Raw genomic sequence first — 17,900 nt, forward strand, 5'->3', positions numbered from 1 at the left:
GAGCCTGGTCCCGGGGAGCACCCAGTCTCTGCCCTGTCTACAGCCTGGCGTGCTTACTGCCTGGCACCCAGCAGCCCAAGAGGCAAGGCAGATGTGAATGCTTCTGTGCTGTTGCGGGCAATTGTATGGACTCCCTTTTTCCTACCTGCTTGCTCCTGGCCTGGCTCCAAGTAACTTTCCTTGTCCCCAAAATAGGGGATTGGCTCCCATCCTTCCTAGGGTATATAGCTACCCCTGCTAAAGTCTTATTTGGCTGGATCAGAGAATCCCAGGCAAAGGGAGGCCTGGGCTGAGTTCGTCAGGGTCAAATCCAACAACAACAAAAAAACCAAATTCTCACTCCAGTGCTTATCCACATGAGGCAAAGTCTAATGACGAAGGCTGGCATCTGGGAGCTTCCAAAGACATCGTGATGGATGCTGGTAAGCCAGCTGCTCCTCACTGCAACCCTGTCCAGTAACTAGAATGCCCTTGGCCTGCCTCAGCTTTGCCTTCTGTCTTCCAGGGAGGTAACAGGGCACTCAAGAGCACGAGACTCCCAGAGGCAACTGCAGGAGTGGTACTGAGATGTATAGGGCTCTGGAGAAGAAGTGCCTGTCTGAGAGCTGGTTAACAACTGTGATGCCGGTGACAGCAATAGCGAATACCAGTGCTGCCACCAAGTCCTGCCTTCCAAAAGAGTAGGTAGGGGCCTCATCCGATTCCCTTCTGTCTCCACAGCCTCCTTTCTCTGCTCAGGTCCCTTAATGTTTCTGCAAGAAAACCAGGGGAAAGACCGACAGACAAACTGGCAATGATTGTCCTTTATGTATGCATGGTCCCACAGCTAACAGGGCACATCTGCCACTTTTCTTTCAAGTGTGCTTTACAGCAGCCCTGGGGTGGAGAGCTGGCAGATGTCAGCTTCTTCATGTCACCAATGAGGAAACCAAGGCTCAGAAAGGCTTCCGGAAAGTGACCCTCCACCCAGAAGGTCTACAGCTGACTGTGGCACCTCCCAGGCATGTGGATGTGGCTAAAAGGACCAACAAAGGACAAATAGACCTTTCCTGGGTAACTGCCTGTCTAAAGGAGGCTACTGGGCCTGTTAGACTTGAGATCATCTATTCCCAGGGAGTGGGCTGCTCTTCTCCAGTGCTCCTGGCTGAGGCTGCCCCTATGGACAGTTTCCACATGTCTCTGACCAGCTGACCCTGCTTCTGGCTCTGGGTGGGAGGAGGATGGGGCTAGAGCTAAAGCAGTTTTTCCTCCCACCTGCTGGGGAGCCCCCCACGCCCCCACCTCAGTCCTGGGCAGAGAGCCTGGAGTCTACACCCACTCCTGGGAGGACCTGCCCAGCCCCCAGGCTCTGTTCCAGGCCCAGTAGCTGCAGCAGAGGGGGAGGAATGTACTAGTTCCCTTCCAGAGGGGGAGGGTGCTTCCCGCTTGGCAGCAGCCCACCCTCAGGAATAGGCACACAAAGCAGGCATTTAGGGCATCCTCAAAGGCTGCCCAGACCACGAGACTGGGAGCAGCTCCAAGGTCTCCTCCCTGAGAGGAATGACAAATATCGACTCCTTCTTGCCCACCCCGCCACCCTACCCTGGTCAAAGAATGGGTGGACAGGAGGTCTGAGGGGCAGAGACTGGGAGCTTGTAAGCCAGCCAGCCAGAAGCAGCTTGGAGATTGGAAAGGTTTTCCTGTTTGCAGAAGCTGATCTTCCCAGCCAGAGAGCAAGCTGTTAGCCTGGGGAGCTACAGCTAATGCGAAGTGTGGGGCCCTCTCCCGTTAGGAAGGGGGAATGTCCAGACCAGCAAGGAGGCAGGGGCTTTTGCAGGGACCCAGGAATAGGAAGGAAAGCAAATAGCCACAGAGTTACCACAGTGCTGCCTCCGGCTATGGGAGGAGGAGAGGAGACTAGCAGGGAGAGGAGAGAAGAGGGGGAAAGGAACGGAGGGAAGGCAGGGTAAGGGAAGGTAGGGGAGAGTAGGGGAGAGGAGAGGAGAGGAGAGGAGAGGAGACAACGGTGGTCTTCAAGGGCTCAGGGGCCAAGTGATGACCAAACATCAAGCGCTTGCCACTACCCCTGCCTGCTCTGGGGCCTGATCAGGAACACCACCCTCCCTCAGCCCCCACCATCCTATCCATCCCCAGGTCTGGTCCAGTCTACCTTCTCATGCTTCTCAAACTCACTTCTCCATCCCCATTCCATAGTCATGGTTCAGATCCTTCCATCTCTCCTTGGAATGCCTGCACCAGTCTCCTAACTGGTCTTCCAGCTCCAGTATCCTGGATGCAATTCCCCCTACACTGGTCATATCCCTGCCCTTCTCAAATTCCTGCAGTGGTTTCCCCTCTGGAGAAGGTCAGAAGACTGCCTTTAGGAGAAGGGCCAAGCTTCTTGGAATGGCTTCTTGGAAGCCCTTTGGGGGCTAACCCTGCCTCTGAGACAGCTTCATTTCCTGCCATATCTCTTGTGCCACCAGACATTTGCATATGCTGGTCCCTCTGCCAGAAATGATCTCTCCTTTCTTCACCTTGATAACTCTTTCAAGGCTCATTTTGGCATATTTCTTAACCCAGTACTTACTGCCGATGTGATTACAGATCTTCCCCATTAGACTGTGAGCCCCGAGGGCAGGGAGTGTATCCCAGTCATTTTTGTATCTTTCACACTTGGCAAAGAATTCTGCACTGAGTAGGTACTTAGTGTTTGCTGGTAAAGTTAGCAAATTAATGAACAGCTAGATTACTTACAGGAGCCATGTCCCACTGCAAACAGATCCTTGTACTTTGGATTCCTGCAAAAGAAACACGAACCCATTGGCCCAGGAAAGGGACTTGGCTCTCCTATGAACACTGGTACCTATCTACAGATATCTACTGTTGAGCTGGTCCCAAAATCCCATAAGAATCCCAGTCCCATTTTTTACCATAATGATACGTGTCACCCTCAAGGTGGCTAAGTGTAGTAGAAGTGCGCTGCTCAGGGCTTGGCACCCAGCAGGCACTCAGGAACTCTTAATTTGCTGCAATGCCTATACTCACCAGCAGAGGGCAGTGACCGCCAGGCGCTTGGCTTTGTCGTTTTGGAACTTCCAGAGGGGCAGCAGCGTACCTTCTTGGTCCCGGTATTCGTCAGCAGCATCCTCATAGTACTTAAAATCTTAAACACACACAGGCTGAGCCAGACCTGGAACTGCCACTTTATGGTAAACCCAGGTCTGCCACTTTCTGTGTGGCCAAAACAATGAACCTCTTTCTGTTTCGGAGTGGGAATAGTAATAGCACCTATCTCAAAGTAGTCTTGAGAAGATTAATTGAGTTAATATATATAAAATACTTAGAAAAATACCTGGCACATAGTAAGCTCTCTATATGTGTTATTATTACTGTCATCGTTGTTGTTTCAGGTAAATGACAATGAAGTGGATATGCCCGCGTGGATAAAATCCCAGGTTTGCTCATCTTCATATCCACTGCCGAGCTGCACTATAGTGAAACTGCCTGGATCCCTCATGGGTTCTTTGAACGCAAGTTCATCTCCTGCCCTAAACTGTTTCTGCCTCCCATTTCCTCTAACTTAGGTAGGAGCCCCATCCATCCTTCTACTTCTCTAAACCAAAAACCTGGGTAATCCTTGACTGATCTCTTTCCATCGTCTATGCTCATATTTTCCTCCTGATTGCCTTTTTAATTCATTCACTTCTCTCCAAATCCACAGCCACTGCCCAGGTTCAGGCCCCAACAACCATCACCTGGATCATTGCACAAGCCTCCTAACTGGTCTCCATACCTTCAGTAACTCTTCCTCCAGTCTATGTTCCACAGAGCTACTGGAGTGAGAACAAATAAATCACCTAGCCGTACTACCTCCTCCACCCCACTGAGGACCCCTTAATGGCTCCCATTGCTCAGGGGCTCCCTTGTCAAACCAGTGCTCCAGGCCACTACTTCTGTACCATTTCAGGCCAGCTGTTCATGCATCCTCTATGTCAAATGGTGTCTAAAATGTCCTAATCCACCATCTTCCTACAAAATGCCTACTCACTCCAGATCCAAATCAAACTGCTCCTCCTCTGTGAGGCCTTCATATACTTGTCGAGCAGAGTTCATTTCTTTCTCCATTCCAGTCCTGTGCCACTCCTCTACTGAAACATCTGTCACATTGTGTTGCTTCTATTTTTCCTTTTCCCTGTCTCCTCTAAAAGGCAGCTCCTAGAGAGCAGGAAGCATGCGATACTCATCTCTGGACCCACAGTGCCTAGCACAGGGCCAGCCACAGAACAGATACCCAGTGACTGTCCAAAGAATGCAATGAAATAAATCAACAGAAGTGAATGCTTCTCAGTCTCCTTTCCAACCAAGGATGACCTATTAGAAAATGAAGCCACTCATCCAACACAGTCAAGAACATGCCCGGGCATGGCTCCAACCTCTCTCACAATGTCCCACACCCTGAGGTTCTGGGACTACATTCCAACCTCAAAAGTGTCTTAAAACACACAAAGATTAGAGTGGTCAGAGGCATGAGCCTTGATCACATCGGAGATCCTTAAGCTTGGACTATCTTTGAAAATGCCTCATTTCAGAGAGACTAATTGGTAACACTTCTCTGTTTTTCACTTCTTCATGGTTACACTTTCCCAGAGGGAAAGCGTATGCAATTAAAAAAAATCAAAGTCCAATGCATTTTTATGTGACTGCATTCTCATAAATGAAAAAGGTTCACCAAGGCCAGTTTCACCATGGATATTAATCATGTTTGCCGCCCTTTGAGGGGCTGGTTGCAGAGGCTGGATTTCAGGAAGCCAAGTAGTGTGAGTGACAAATTCATTCAAAGCTACTGTGTACTTTGACAGCTTTGAAAAGCACTCAAGGTCGTTTTCCAGCCTGAATGATAACAAGGGGGCTTGTTTAGGCTGCTGGTCTTGGCAGCCCTGATTTCTATGTCCCGTGGGTGAGCAACGAGCATCAAGTCACCAAGAAGAGCCTTAAGCTGTCAGCAAAGGAGACCAGCCAGCAGCAAGGAGCTGCCAACTCTGGGGATGCAGCTGCTCCAGATAAATGCGCAACCTCTTAGGGAAATACAAGCCACTTGGGAATGTGCCGTTCATGCCCCGAGAAGGATTCCGTTTTCCTGGCTCTGTCACAGACACCAGAATTTCCCAGGCCCCCAGGATTTAAGCATTTCTAAATCAATCTCTTTCTTCACCTCATCACTAATTAATCACCAGCATAGACCTACTGAATGTTTATTTGAAATGTCTCTTCTAGCTCAGTGGCTCTGTATCTTTGTGCTGAAGTGCTTAGGCTATGGACCAAAAAGGGCCTGTGTTCGAGTCTTAATTGCAAATTGCACCACTCACACCTCACACACTAGCTGTGGTTTTGAACAAGTGGCAACAATACAGCCTGAATTTTTCATCTATAAAATGGGGATAATAATGTTATTCATCTGACAGTATGGCTGTCAGGATTAAATAAAGTAACACATGTACATAGCACAGCATAATCCCTGGTTGATAGCCCGTTCCCAGGGAATTTTGGTGCTTGTTTTTCATTATAACTGCTCCTTTTTCTCTATCCCCTATGATGCAGTCTGTAAGGTGTGGCGAGGCCCACTCCACCCCACACTTGAACCTTACTTTTGCCTTTCGTCCTTGTATTCTGCCCAGTCACATCCTCCTCCAGCCCTGCTCTTATTGAGCTGCGTATCCTACTTGGACAGTATCTTTGAACTGTTTGCAGAGAAATCTCAGATTCCCTGTGTGATAGTCAAGGCCCTTCATTAATTGGCTCCAGCCACCTCTCTAGTCTGAACTCTCACCACTTTCCAACAAAGCCTCTGTTTGGGTCAAGCCTGCTGTCCCTTGTCTCCAGAGTCTATTCTAACTTATTTTCACCACCGAGTCAGTGCTTGTGCTGTCCCCTGCCCAGAACATCCACTCTTCAGCAAATCTCCGGCTCAGACTCTGCTTATCCCTTGGCATCTAGATCAGCCCTCCGTGAAGCCTTCCTTGACTGCTGCCACTCATCCCTCGTTTCCCTACCTCCATTCTTGAGGACCCCCAGAGCAGTTTCTGTCTGCATCCTAGCATTTATATTGTCCCCAAGCTGGACAGAGTAGAGAACAGAGCACAGAATGAGGAAGCTCAAAACCTAGATTTGGGTCCTCTCTGCCATTCACTAGTCAGTTCACTAGTCAGGTGGCCTTGGCCTGAGCTTCCTTGTGTGTGAAATAGGGGTAATAATCTCAGCTCTCCGCCTGCTTTCCAGGATTGTTGGGAAGATGACACTGAATCACTAAAGTGCAGATGTTTTTGTGGCACCATTGTCAGATCTCATCACTACCCATTTTTTTTCTTATGCCATTGCTCATGGTTGACCCATGTAAGTTTTGTCTCCCTAGTGACATCCAGAGGAAGGAGGGATTTTTTGTTCTCCCCTTGCACCTAACATGGGAAACTCAAATACTTACCTTGTATGAGAGATATGCTTTTTTCACGTACAGCACCTGATATTCCTAGGTGGTCTCCCATCCAAGTACTAACCAAGCCTGACCCTGCTTAGCTTCCAAGATCAGATGAGATTGGGCACGCTGAGGGTGGCATGGCCGTAGACTGTATGAGAGATTTTGAATACAGGCAATAATAGTAGTTGCCAGCACTTCAAATCTTACCTTGAGCAACATCATCATATGTATTCTGGTTGACCATCCGCTCCACGATTTTAGCAGCTTGGGTCACTTTGGTGATATCATCACTCTGTGGAGACATAGAGGCCACAGGTTCTCACAAGCCAGCATGTGAAAGGTCATGCCCTGAGCCACAGCCCAGGCTTGCAGTTGATTCAGTGATGCCTCTCTGACACCATCCACCCTGAAGAGCTCCTTAAAGGTATCTCTTCATGCCTTAGCCAGCTTACCCCACCGCCCCCTTCTGGAAACACCAGGCTCACAAGAGGCACAAGGAGTCTGTACTGCCATACTTAGCTCCTGGGCAGAGCCTGCCTCATGTTCTTTCATTCTGAGCTTGTTCTGGAGAAGGCATATCTCTGAGCACAAGACAGGACATTGAAAAGAGACAAGGAAGGGTACTGGAAGGGGAGAGCAGACAAGAGCAGGTCAGAGGCTTTTTTGGTTGGGACAGAAAGTTTTCACCAGCTTGGACAACGGCAAAGATTCCCATTAAAGGCCTCAGTGGTTTAGTCAAGAGTTGAGGAAGACACAGAGGCTTATAGAGGGGAGAAAGGCGTGCTCGTACACAGAAAGTTTGAGGCAAAACTGACTCCTAATCCAGGGCCCTGCCCACTGTTCAGATAAAAGAGAAAGCAGGAAGTTTCATGTCAAGAGAAAATGACTCATTATGAACCAAAAAAAAAAAAAAATCATTCTGTGAAATTCCATAAATCCACAAGGAGAAACATTTAGTGGGTTATTAGAGGAGCAAAAGAGTTTGAAGCTGGCAAGAAAAGCCCCAGAATTTAGGGCAGGTAGCAGGAGTGAACCAGGGGCTCTGATGGCCAGGCCCATGGCTCTAGAGGATGAGATTTCTCAGGAGTGCCAGTGGTTAAGAGAATCGGTTCTGGAGCCACCCATACTTGCATTCCCATCCTGTTCCATGGATTAGGATCCAGGAGGCCACTTTGGGCAAGTTGCTTACTTCTGAGTCTTAGAGTACTTGTGGGAATGGATAATGCCACCTGCATTATACAGTCATTGTGGGATTAAATCAATAATGGACAGGGTATTACTAACCCAGTGCCCAGTGGTGATGGTGGTGCAGACCAGTGTAGTAGGGGCTGATAAAGTCACATATGGAGAACTTCTCTTTGAGAACCTTTTCTCAGGTCTCAAACTGACTCCAAGTTTATCTCAAAAAACTGACCAAGGACACACATTGAAGCCTTACGATCACACTCCTCAGAGTTCACCTGGTACTAGCTACTCCTCCTACTTGTTGACTCAAAGCAAGAATCCTTTCCTCTTGGCAGCTTCCTGGCAAATGACTCTCCCCAAGTCAGGCAGCATCTTCTGTGGTCAGACAGACTATTGGCTTAAACTTACTTCGGGATCTTATACCCATGGTCCCAACTCTGTCCTCTGGCCACAGAGAATTATGTGTCTGGTAATAGCTCCTCTGATACAGGGGATAGTGTCTCAACCCCTGAGTCAGTACTTCTTCAGGTGAACCCTCATCAGCTGTGCCACAGCACCACTATCGATGAGTACCAATCAAATGCTGTGTTAGGGGCTGTATATATATTATCTTGGGTTCTCACACTATCTGGCAAAGTATCATTATGTTTTTACAGATGAAGAAACAGGTTTTAGGAAAACTCAGCTAATAAGAGGCAAAGCTAGGATGTGAACACAAGTGTGTGTTGCACAGGGCCCATACCCATAGTCCCACACAGAGAGTCAGTCCCTCTCCAGTCTGACCACCTTTCCTGGTCCTGGGAGACTCAGGGCTCCAGATGTGCACTGAGGAGACAATATGGTAGACTGTTGCCGTCCTTGTTCTGGATACTATGCTATTTGAGCAGCCATAGTTCTTTATTGATTCTGAGTGAACTTGTGCCCTCTGAGCCCTAATATCCATTCCTGTCCTAATCGTTCAGATCAGACAAGCTTGTATTAATTTCTGTAAATTCACCCAAATCATTAATGAAACAGAAACCTGAGAAATCTGCCACTACAGACCTTCCTACAGAGTTATCATGAAGTTATTCTGCCTTCTTCCCTTCTACGCACTTGAATTTTATACCAACCAAACCAGACCCTGGTCTCTAGGAAAGCGCTGTCACTCTGTTCATACACTGGAACTGAGCAAAGGGGCAGATAACTGCCACTCTCATCTATGACAGCCTGACCCAGTGCTTGGGATCAGTACTTCTGAGTTAGAGCTCAATTTCCTTTGGAAGAGGTTTGTAGTCACTGGTGGTAGAGGTGGGTATGTTATATCCTCCAGTGTCCTGCCTCCACTGTATATACTTTGCCCACAGGGCTGGAATCTGCCTAATCACAGCCTTCCATGTCAGCCAAGCTGGAAGACCCTAGTGTACTACTGCCTCCCCAAAGTTGTTAGATGTCAACTATGGTGAGGCTCAGACCCAAGGATGATTTTCATTCTCAGCCACAGAGACCTTTCTGCTGGTCTCTGGGTTCTAATGACTGCAGTTAAGGTTTCCATAACCATGGTCCCAGTACAGAATCCATAGTCAAACCCCTGATGGATCTTCAAGTGAACCCTGACCCAGGCCAATAGCTCCTCCCAAGCCCCTAACCTCTAGAAAATGGTGAAGGGGAAATCAAGGATCTGGACAGGGCAACCCACAGGGCAAGGACTTCATCTTTCATCTTAGGGTTCCAGTACCCAGCATGGTCATGATTACCAAGTGCTTGGTATGTGATTGAATAAAACTGAATTGAGGTAGTGTCTATTAAGCCAAGGTGGGGAACCCTCAAACCTCTCCTAAAATGTGGCTTTATCAGGGATATGAAATTGAGTAGAAGTGGGCACACCTCAGACAAAGGAAGCAGAACTTCCTTTAACCCATCTGGCTTCTATTATGGGGTGGAGCAGAACCCGCCCCTGAGAGCTGTCCGTGAGCTCTCCAAGGTGCTGAACCCAGACCTAGGCTTCCTGCGGACCTCCTTCCTCCCACCCCATTGCAGGTCAAACTCATTCTGATTTACATACTAAGATTCTAGTTCCTTACCCAGCTTCCTCTCTGTTGAAGGGAGGAATGTGGCCTCAATATCTCCCTGAGGTGACCCTCTCTGCAGTGACCTCTCATTGTAACTTCTATGATGATTGCCAAATCTATGCTCACTACACCCATGGTGAGCTCCCTAACCATGACCTCTATAACAGTTACATAGCTCCTCATGGTAAATCCATCCCAGGGTGGCCACACCCTTTGGCCTGGATTTGCTGGTGCCTGTGATCAGATCTGACTTGGCTCCTGGGCCTAAAAACTCACCTAAAGAACTGAGAGAAAGTAAATTAAAGGACTAAAGGTCAAAGAGAAAAACACCCTCCCAAACCCTCTGGGACCTTTCCCAGGGAAGTGGTGCCCACCTCACCCTGGTAAGACTTCCAAGCTCTTCCAGGATGCACATCAGGCTTTTAACAGTATTCATATCTTCTGTTGCCCCTAGCCCAACAATACTGAATCCCTGCTAGCCTCCAGAACTACATAAAATTTGGAGGAGGTGTAGAGAGCCAGAGGCAGTTGTAGCTCTCCTCATATCTCCCCACAAGGAAAATACTGAATCCCTGCTAGCCTCCAGAACTACATAAAATTTGGAGGAGGTGTAGAGAGCCAGAGGCAGTTGTAGCTCTCCTCATATCTCCCCACAAGGAAAGAACTATTCATACTTAAACATTAGCACCCACCACGTATGTGTCTGTGATGTCTTCCCAGATAGCCACATTTCTGTCTATCCAGGGGCCAATGTCCCACACAGACATTCTCTGTGACAGAGTCATGGTAACCCTCACCAAACCTGGGACTCCATAGATGTCATCTTCCTCTTGGCTATCTTCCCCATTTTTTTAGCCACTGGGGTCTTTGTCTTCTCCTTCTCTTTGGTCTTTTCTTGCTTCTCGAGCTCCTCCACATAGGCATCATATATCTCCCACTAGGCAAGGACGATATGAGAAGGATCACTGTAGGGCAAACTTTTCACCCAGTCAACTTCTCTTCAGCCTCTAGGGCTTCAGGAGCTGATCATGTCACCCATGTCAGATGCCTCCACATCATCCTCTACTTGGCCCACTGTAATATGTATAAAACAACTGTCCTCCCTGCTAACCAGCTCTAAGCCAGGAATGAAAGATCTCTCAGTGCACCTCTGGGCTGGGCTTTTTACCCTAAAGCCCAGGGATTCTGTCATCAGCTGGAGATAGTATTGTTCCAGCCTACAATCCCCATCAGGCAAAACAAATGGGCAAACACCAGCCTAGCTCACATTTTTCTTGGTGGTTTATAGGACTCTGAACTAGGAAATTAAAACAAAAAAATCCCCAAGATGTGAGATAAACATCTTGGCTCAGGCTGGCTGTCTACAGCAATGACCACACCTTCTCAGCATAAGAAGATAAACAAAAAAGTAAGAGAACCCCTGCTAACTTGATCTGACATCAAGAGAAGCCCAAGAATAGCAAAGGGAGCAGCAAGGATCTGGGGATGGGCGAATGCCCCCAGATCACACTGTGTGCTCTCCAGAGCTGGGCAGTCACTGCCATCTGGAGGCCAGATAGGCACACCTTACATTTAATAATTCAACCATAAGCCAGTACTCCACATTGTAATATACTTCAATGATATCTCATTCAGAGCTCTCCACCAATGCTGTGAGGCTGCTTGTTCTCCTCATCTGACAAGGAAAGAAATAGGCATTAAGGTTGACATGGTTTGACCAGAGTTGGGTATGAGCTCAGGTCTCCTGACACCATATCTTGCCTAAATCAGCAAGATAAGTCCTATGGCTACGTAGCAGGACTTAAGGGGGAAGGAGGTTCTACAAGAACACTGAAGGCTGCTGAAAGGCAGTGTCAGAGTGCTAATACTTTAGAGTGAGACACAGGATGCCATGGGCTACAGAGAGTCTGTAGGAACAAATGTTCTCCCCTGGTCTTGGAGGAACTTCCAGAAGCCATGGAACTTCCTCTTTGGTCAGTCTTGCCCTGGGGGGCATGTGGCTGATCCAGAGCTCACTGGGTGGGTACCTAGTGCCTCATGTACATGGTGTTCAGAGCCTGGACAAGGAGCAGGGAGGTGGATGGATGAGAAATATAGACTAGTAGTGGAATCTTTGACCATACCAGTTTCCCTTGTTGCAGAGCCAGACAGAAATTCATGAGGATGGGGTGGGGTGGTGGTTTTTAGACTAGTTCAAGGTCTCACCTGATTGGCTGTAGCTGAAAAGTTTGTCCTGGGAGGAGGCTCCATCTGGCATTCTCGGTCCTAGAAAACAATGACAACAGGAAACCCATAGAAGGCCCTTAGCTCCTTCTCACTTCACCCAACAAGGGTGAAGCCTTTCAGTTGAAGCTGAGGGTGGGGTAGGACACAGAACCGGGGAAAGTAAAGAAGGCCAGGGCCAGAGCCAAAGAAGTAAAAGGACGAAATGATGTCACGAAAGCCTACATTTCCCACCCAAACCTTTAGAAGAAGCTTAAGCTAGAAAGCAGGGTTGGTGAAGCCTGATTGTGCCCGTTTCATCCAAGAAAAACTCCTAGTGGGGGATGAACAGGTCTGTGAGAAGTCAGGCCTGTGGCCAGCCTCCAGATGCAGGACACAGAGGTCAGCCTCTGGCAGGCCATTGGGCTAATATCCCTCACCCTGAGAAGGCTTCTCCCTAATGCTGGTGCTACACCAGGAAAATGTACCCTCTTTCCATTGTGTATCACCCAGATTACCCAGTGTTAGCATAAGGACCACACAAAGTGATGAGGAGCTCACAAAAACCCACCCTGCAGACCTCTGCCCTTCACTCACAGATTCATTTCTATAGAACACTCCCTTATACATTTGAGTTCCTCACTTGAAGCCCTGAGAGGTTTGTTCAGCCTGGTACTCAGGGTCCTCCATACTTACAAGCCAGGGAACTTTTCTAGCCCTCTCCAGCTAGTTTATCACAGAGACTATGAACTTCGGTCAAACTGGCTCCTAGCCCCACCTCCCCTGACATATTCTGGCCTCTTGTCTCTTTCCCAGATCCCAATCTCTTCTTCAAGTCTCCATCAAGTTTCACTTTATCAGTGAAACTTTACCAGCCTCCTTGTTACTCCCCTCGAAGTCCTGCCTACATAGCTTACAGGAACCTGAACACATGGTTCCAGCTCTCCTTGGAGAGAGTAATCACAGCATCTATCCAGTCACCCTGCCAAGCTGAGGGCTGCTGGGGCTGGGGTGAGGCCTGCTTCTTTCCTACCACACATAGGGCAGAGCTGTGAGGTAAAGGGGTCAGGGTCTCTCTACCCGGAGAGGGTTGTTGAAGGTCTGTGATGCCCTCTCGCTGAAGTTGAACTGGTTGGTGAGCTTTCGCTCTCTGGGCTGCTTAGGAGCCATCAATTCTTCTTCAGTCACTTTTTCAGCTGCCTGTGAAAAAGATCCACAGGACCAGGAGTCAGCTGTGAGAAGAAGGTGGTAGGGAATTGGGAGTGGGGAGAAGTCATATCCTAGAATAGGATGGCAGTGAGAGAGGGTGATGATGCCAGAGACATTGGTACCTGCAGCTTCTAACTTCTCACCTTCAGCCCCCACTCCCAGTAAGTCACCCCTGACATCTCATCCACAGCTAGAGTGGGACGGGGAAGGATGGAGAGCAATACTATACTGTACCTCAGCTGTAGGTATATCTGTTTGACTCCCAGCTTCAGCTTCAGCTTCAGCTTCTGCATCCTTGGGCTCTTCATCTTCTTCAAGGATTTCTGTTTCTGAAATCACCAACTTGGCAGACTCCTGAGAACCTTGGGGTAGGATATTGGAGATGAGCCCCAATCCAGGCCCACTCCCCCATACCCTGGCAGGGTAGGACTTGTCTTCCTGCTTTTCAGGCCTCACATGCCCCAGGGCTCTCCTTGGCCTGAGGCTCATAGGTTAGCTCCCAGACCTAAACAGGATTGCAGGCTGTTGGATTTTACATAAGTAAAGACTCTGCAAAGTTCTGGCTTAGGAATCTACTCCCAAGAGTGACCAGAGAAAGGGGCCCAGGATGCAGCCTCAGGCTGGCCCAGAGGTCTACCTGCCACTAACTCATCACGGTAGTGCTGCCGCCGTCCTTCATCCGAGTCTTTGGGGATCAGGTTCCCGACATGGCTGTAGTGAACTGCCAGTTGGTTCACAAAGCCAATAAGCTTATACGTGCCTTCCTAAGAAGGAAAGGGTTTGAGTCAGAACAGGGGTCTTCAAAAGGGCTGGATGGAGTCAGAATGTAGTATGCCTTCATTCTCTAAGGCCTAAGATAGCCCATCTCTTAACAGAAATGTAACTCAACAAATCCTCAGTTAGTCTGAAGTTTTCACTACATTCCAGTTTAAAAAGAGGAGGCAAATGAAATGAAATTGTTGTTTTTTTTAAAGTTCTCATCGAAGACATATTTTTAAATCCCTTCTCCTTCCAACTTTAAGCACCTTGAGATTTAACTATCCCTGGCTCCTACATTTATGCCAAGGAATCCTGGCTCACCTGATTCACCTCATACCTCAGGTCACATATAGGCATCACCATAAGACAGGTCATATGTGGTCATTAAACATACATAGCCTGGCCTTCTCTCCACTGCACTCAATGGATGCCAGGGCTGGGAAGATTCTCAGAGACACCAAATCTCCAATTCCCTTGTTCCATACAAGAGGACCATAGAAATCTAGAAAAGGTTTGGGTTTGACACTTGTCCAGGTCACACAGCAAATAAGAAAGAGGGCTATATTAAAAGCCCATGCAAACTGGTTCATTTCTTCTTCATCAAATAAATTTTGCATAGACATAATGTGCCATGTATTTTCTAGGTTCCAGGGATATAAAGCTTAGCAAAAGCAGACATGATCCCCGCTTTCATAGAACCTGTAGTCTTGTTCCTCTAAACTGTCTCTGATTTGATCAGCAGCCTACCCCTAAGATTGAATTTGAGACCAGAGGTCCCTTCTTTCTTTTAATATAGTTATTCCCAACCCTTTTCAAGTCTTATTGAAAAGTATTACATTTGTATGGCATACTGGGGTAAACTCACTACAGAAGAAACCAGCCCATGGGCTCCAGCTATACCAGACGCACTTGCCCCCAGAAGGCTAAAAAGATCATTATTTCTGCACACAGGTCGGGAAGCTCTGCCTTAACAAGTCACCACAAAGCCCTTCCTCTCTCAGTAATTCAGATAGTTGGGGAGATGGGACAGTGCATTAGTTAAGAGCATGATGTATAGAGATAAGCAGAAATGAATTCGAATCCTGATTCTGCCTCTATTATCTATCTACATGACCTTGGGTTTCACTACTCTAAGCTTTAAATTCTTCATCCATAAAATGAGAATAACAATCTCTAATTTGCAGAATAGTTGTAAAATAATTAAAACACAATCTATTAACATAGTGTCTGACACCTAACAAGTGCTCAATAAAAATAGTAACTATTACTATGACAATGGAAGTTTCCAGGGGAACCACATCGTTGTCATTTGAGATTTCACCTTCACTCTATCTCCAGCAATGACTGGCATCTTCCTCTTTAGTTTTGGGATGGAATTCTGACTCCATTGCTTCTGAAGCATCTCTAGCGTCTACTTCAGCACTTCAAGGGAAAGTAGTAGCTTTGGAGACCTAAAGCTCCTGAATCTCAGTGAAGGACCAATGAAATAAAGACCAGTTCTGTGGGAGGATGCCAGGCAGGCCTGGTAGGCTATTAGAAGATTGGGTAAAGTGAGCCTGCCTGAGAGCTTAGGGCTACCCAGATGGTAGTTGACTCAAAAAATTTTTCTAATAAGTAGGCTGCCCAGAGGCCAAAAGGGGTGCATTGACACTCACAGACCAGTGCCAATCCTATGCCTGTAGCATGCCTCCCATGGCCAGCACACTGAATTCTAGAGAGACTCTCTTTTAGATGTCAGAAAGACAGTAGCCCATAGAGTGCGCCACACTCTAGCATAAACTCAGGTAGGGCAAGGCACCCTCCTTCTGCCCCTCTGCTCCTTTATGGGTTGCCCAAGGGAAGCCATAACTTAGGAGTAGAACTCCTCAGGCAATAGAGCTGTATTTGTCCCAACCTCTTTGTGGAGGGGTTGACTACTCATTTTTAAATAAGAAGTAGTGTGTTCAAAAAACTGTTCACGGCAATATTGTTCATGATAGCCAAGAAGCAGAAACAATCTAAATGTCCATCATCTTATGAATGGATAAATAAAATATGGCAGATTTATACAATAAAATATTATTTGACAATAAAAAGAAATGAAGCGTGGATACATATTGGAACATGGATGAACCTTGAAAACATGCTAAGTGAAAGAAGCCAGTCATAAAAGACCCTATATTGTATGATTGCTTTTATATGAAATGTCCATAATAGGCAAATCTATAGAGGTAAAAAATGTATTCGTGGTTGCTTAGGACTAGAAGGGATGGAGGTCTGGGGTTTCTTTTGAGGGAGATGAAAATGTTCTAAAATTGTTTGTGGTGATAGTTGCACAATCTGAATATACTAAAAGCCACTGAATTATACGCTTTAAAAGGATGATTGTATAGTATGCAAATTATATCTCAATAAAACTGTTTTTTAAAAAAGAGAAAGAAATTGTTAACAGCAGTGGTCTCCAGGGACAGGCATAGGAGGGGGAGGTTTAAGTTCTATTGCATTTTCATGGCTCTTTTGAATCTTCTGAAATTTGTACCATGGGTTTCTATTATATATTCAAAATAATTATATATACATATATTTAAGAAGGAATGTGATGTTGCTTTGGAGGCAAACTAGTTCAAATCTTGCTTTGAATCCTGACTGTGACTTTTTGTAACTTGTTTTATCTAGTTTAACCTCAGTTTCATAAAATAAAGATAAAAGTAGTTCCTATGCCAAAGAAATCTGAGGATTAGATGAGATGCCCTATGTAAAAGGTCTAACATAGGACTTGACACTGGCACACAGTAAGCATGGAACAAATGGATCTTAAGATAATTAAATAAAAAACACATGCATACTTCCACCTTAGCTCAAATTGTATTTGGAAGTTTACTTCTATCAGTACTCACACGAGCTGACTTTGCTATGGCTGAAAACAGTGTTGTCCCTCTTAAAGATGTGCCACGTACATGTCTACCAAGTGAGAACACGTGCATACCACGTGCACCAAGAGAAGGCCCTGAGGAGTCAGCTGCCTGCTGACTGTGATGTCAGAAGACACTGAGAACAGAGCCTGAGAGGGGAGTTTGTACTCCACCCAGGTGTCTGGCTATAGTTAATGTTAGCAAAAAATGTGTTATATACATCGGAAAAGTCTTTTTCGAATCCAATGATTGACTTCAGGATTCTTGAAAAAGAAAGGCTCTGCAGGGCATTTACAACAATGCAATTAGCAAGACTGCAAGGGAGATTCACCAAGAAATTTCGAAAATGTCTGGAAAACTCCATGTAAAATCTTAGGGTTCTGCTCAAAGATCTCAGTTTAAAAATGGTTTCTCTAATAGCTAAGAGGCTTTTGCAGCGTAGCAAGTCACTGCCAAGCCAAGGAGCACATAGAGGTGCCTGCCCCAGAAGGGATGGCTTACTTTAAAGCTGTACCTGACGATGTTCTGGGGTGCATGTGGATTGTTGGCTGTCAGAATTCGGGTAAACTCCTCCTTTAGCTCCTAAGAAAGAGAAATACCAAGAGAGTCATACATTGAGGATCCCCGCCCCGTGCTGAGGCTTGGGAGGAGTCTCATAGGGTATCAGGAGTTACCTTATACCCAGGTTCTGCGTAGGCTCTCAGTCAATACTATGGAAAAACACATCTCTGAGGCTGGAAGAGGTAGAAGAAGGGTAGGATGCTGCTCACTCACCGCATCGGTCAACTCCAGCTGGTCAGGGGGTCTTACTGCAGTTTTGGACTGGGCCCATTCATCTGCCCCCTCTCCCACTTCGGTCCCTGAATCTTCATCCTGGACAAAAACCTCATATGAGGATTAGAAGTGCCTGATCTGCTTGAGCAAGTGAGCATGTTGCAGGAAGCCCCTTCATTCATAAATCCTCCCAGAAACCAAGTTCTGCCCCTGATACATAAAATGCAAAATAGACAACAGACTACTCATGGAACAGTCCAAAGGAACTGCTCAGGCCAGTTACGTGGAAGATAATGGCCACCTCTGCCCTGGGAGTCAGGGCTTAGTTGGAACATTGTGGTGGGTCTTTGGCTCCGGTAACGGGGACCAGAAGAG

At 47.0% G+C, this 17,900-nt stretch overlaps 1 protein-coding gene and 1 pseudogene across 1 annotated transcript in view; both read right to left on the reverse strand.

The window, feature by feature from the left end:
* The window catches only part of DNAI1 (dynein axonemal intermediate chain 1), a 59,049-nt gene that overhangs the window by 17,773 nt on the left and 23,376 nt on the right, over positions 1-17,900 (reverse strand). Inside the window, exons 3-12 of the mRNA XM_036239021.1 lie at positions 17,526-17,624; positions 17,253-17,333; positions 13,739-13,865; positions 13,336-13,463; positions 12,973-13,092; positions 11,896-11,955; positions 10,493-10,627; positions 6,662-6,746; positions 3,028-3,145; positions 2,737-2,780 (exon numbers count right to left, since the gene is read on the reverse strand). Coding sequence (XP_036094914.1) covers positions 2,737-2,780; positions 3,028-3,145; positions 6,662-6,746; positions 10,493-10,627; positions 11,896-11,955; positions 12,973-13,092; positions 13,336-13,463; positions 13,739-13,865; positions 17,253-17,333; positions 17,526-17,624 — 997 coding nt within the window. The remainder of the gene's footprint in view (positions 1-2,736; positions 2,781-3,027; positions 3,146-6,661; positions 6,747-10,492; positions 10,628-11,895; positions 11,956-12,972; positions 13,093-13,335; positions 13,464-13,738; positions 13,866-17,252; positions 17,334-17,525; positions 17,625-17,900) is intronic.
* Positions 6,485-6,603, reverse strand: LOC118601398 (annotated as a pseudogene).

The sequence above is a fragment of the Rousettus aegyptiacus genome, unplaced genomic scaffold (genome assembly GCF_014176215.1).
Source record: "Rousettus aegyptiacus isolate mRouAeg1 unplaced genomic scaffold, mRouAeg1.p scaffold_m13_p_3, whole genome shotgun sequence".
Taxonomy (NCBI): Eukaryota; Metazoa; Chordata; class Mammalia; order Chiroptera; family Pteropodidae; genus Rousettus; species Rousettus aegyptiacus.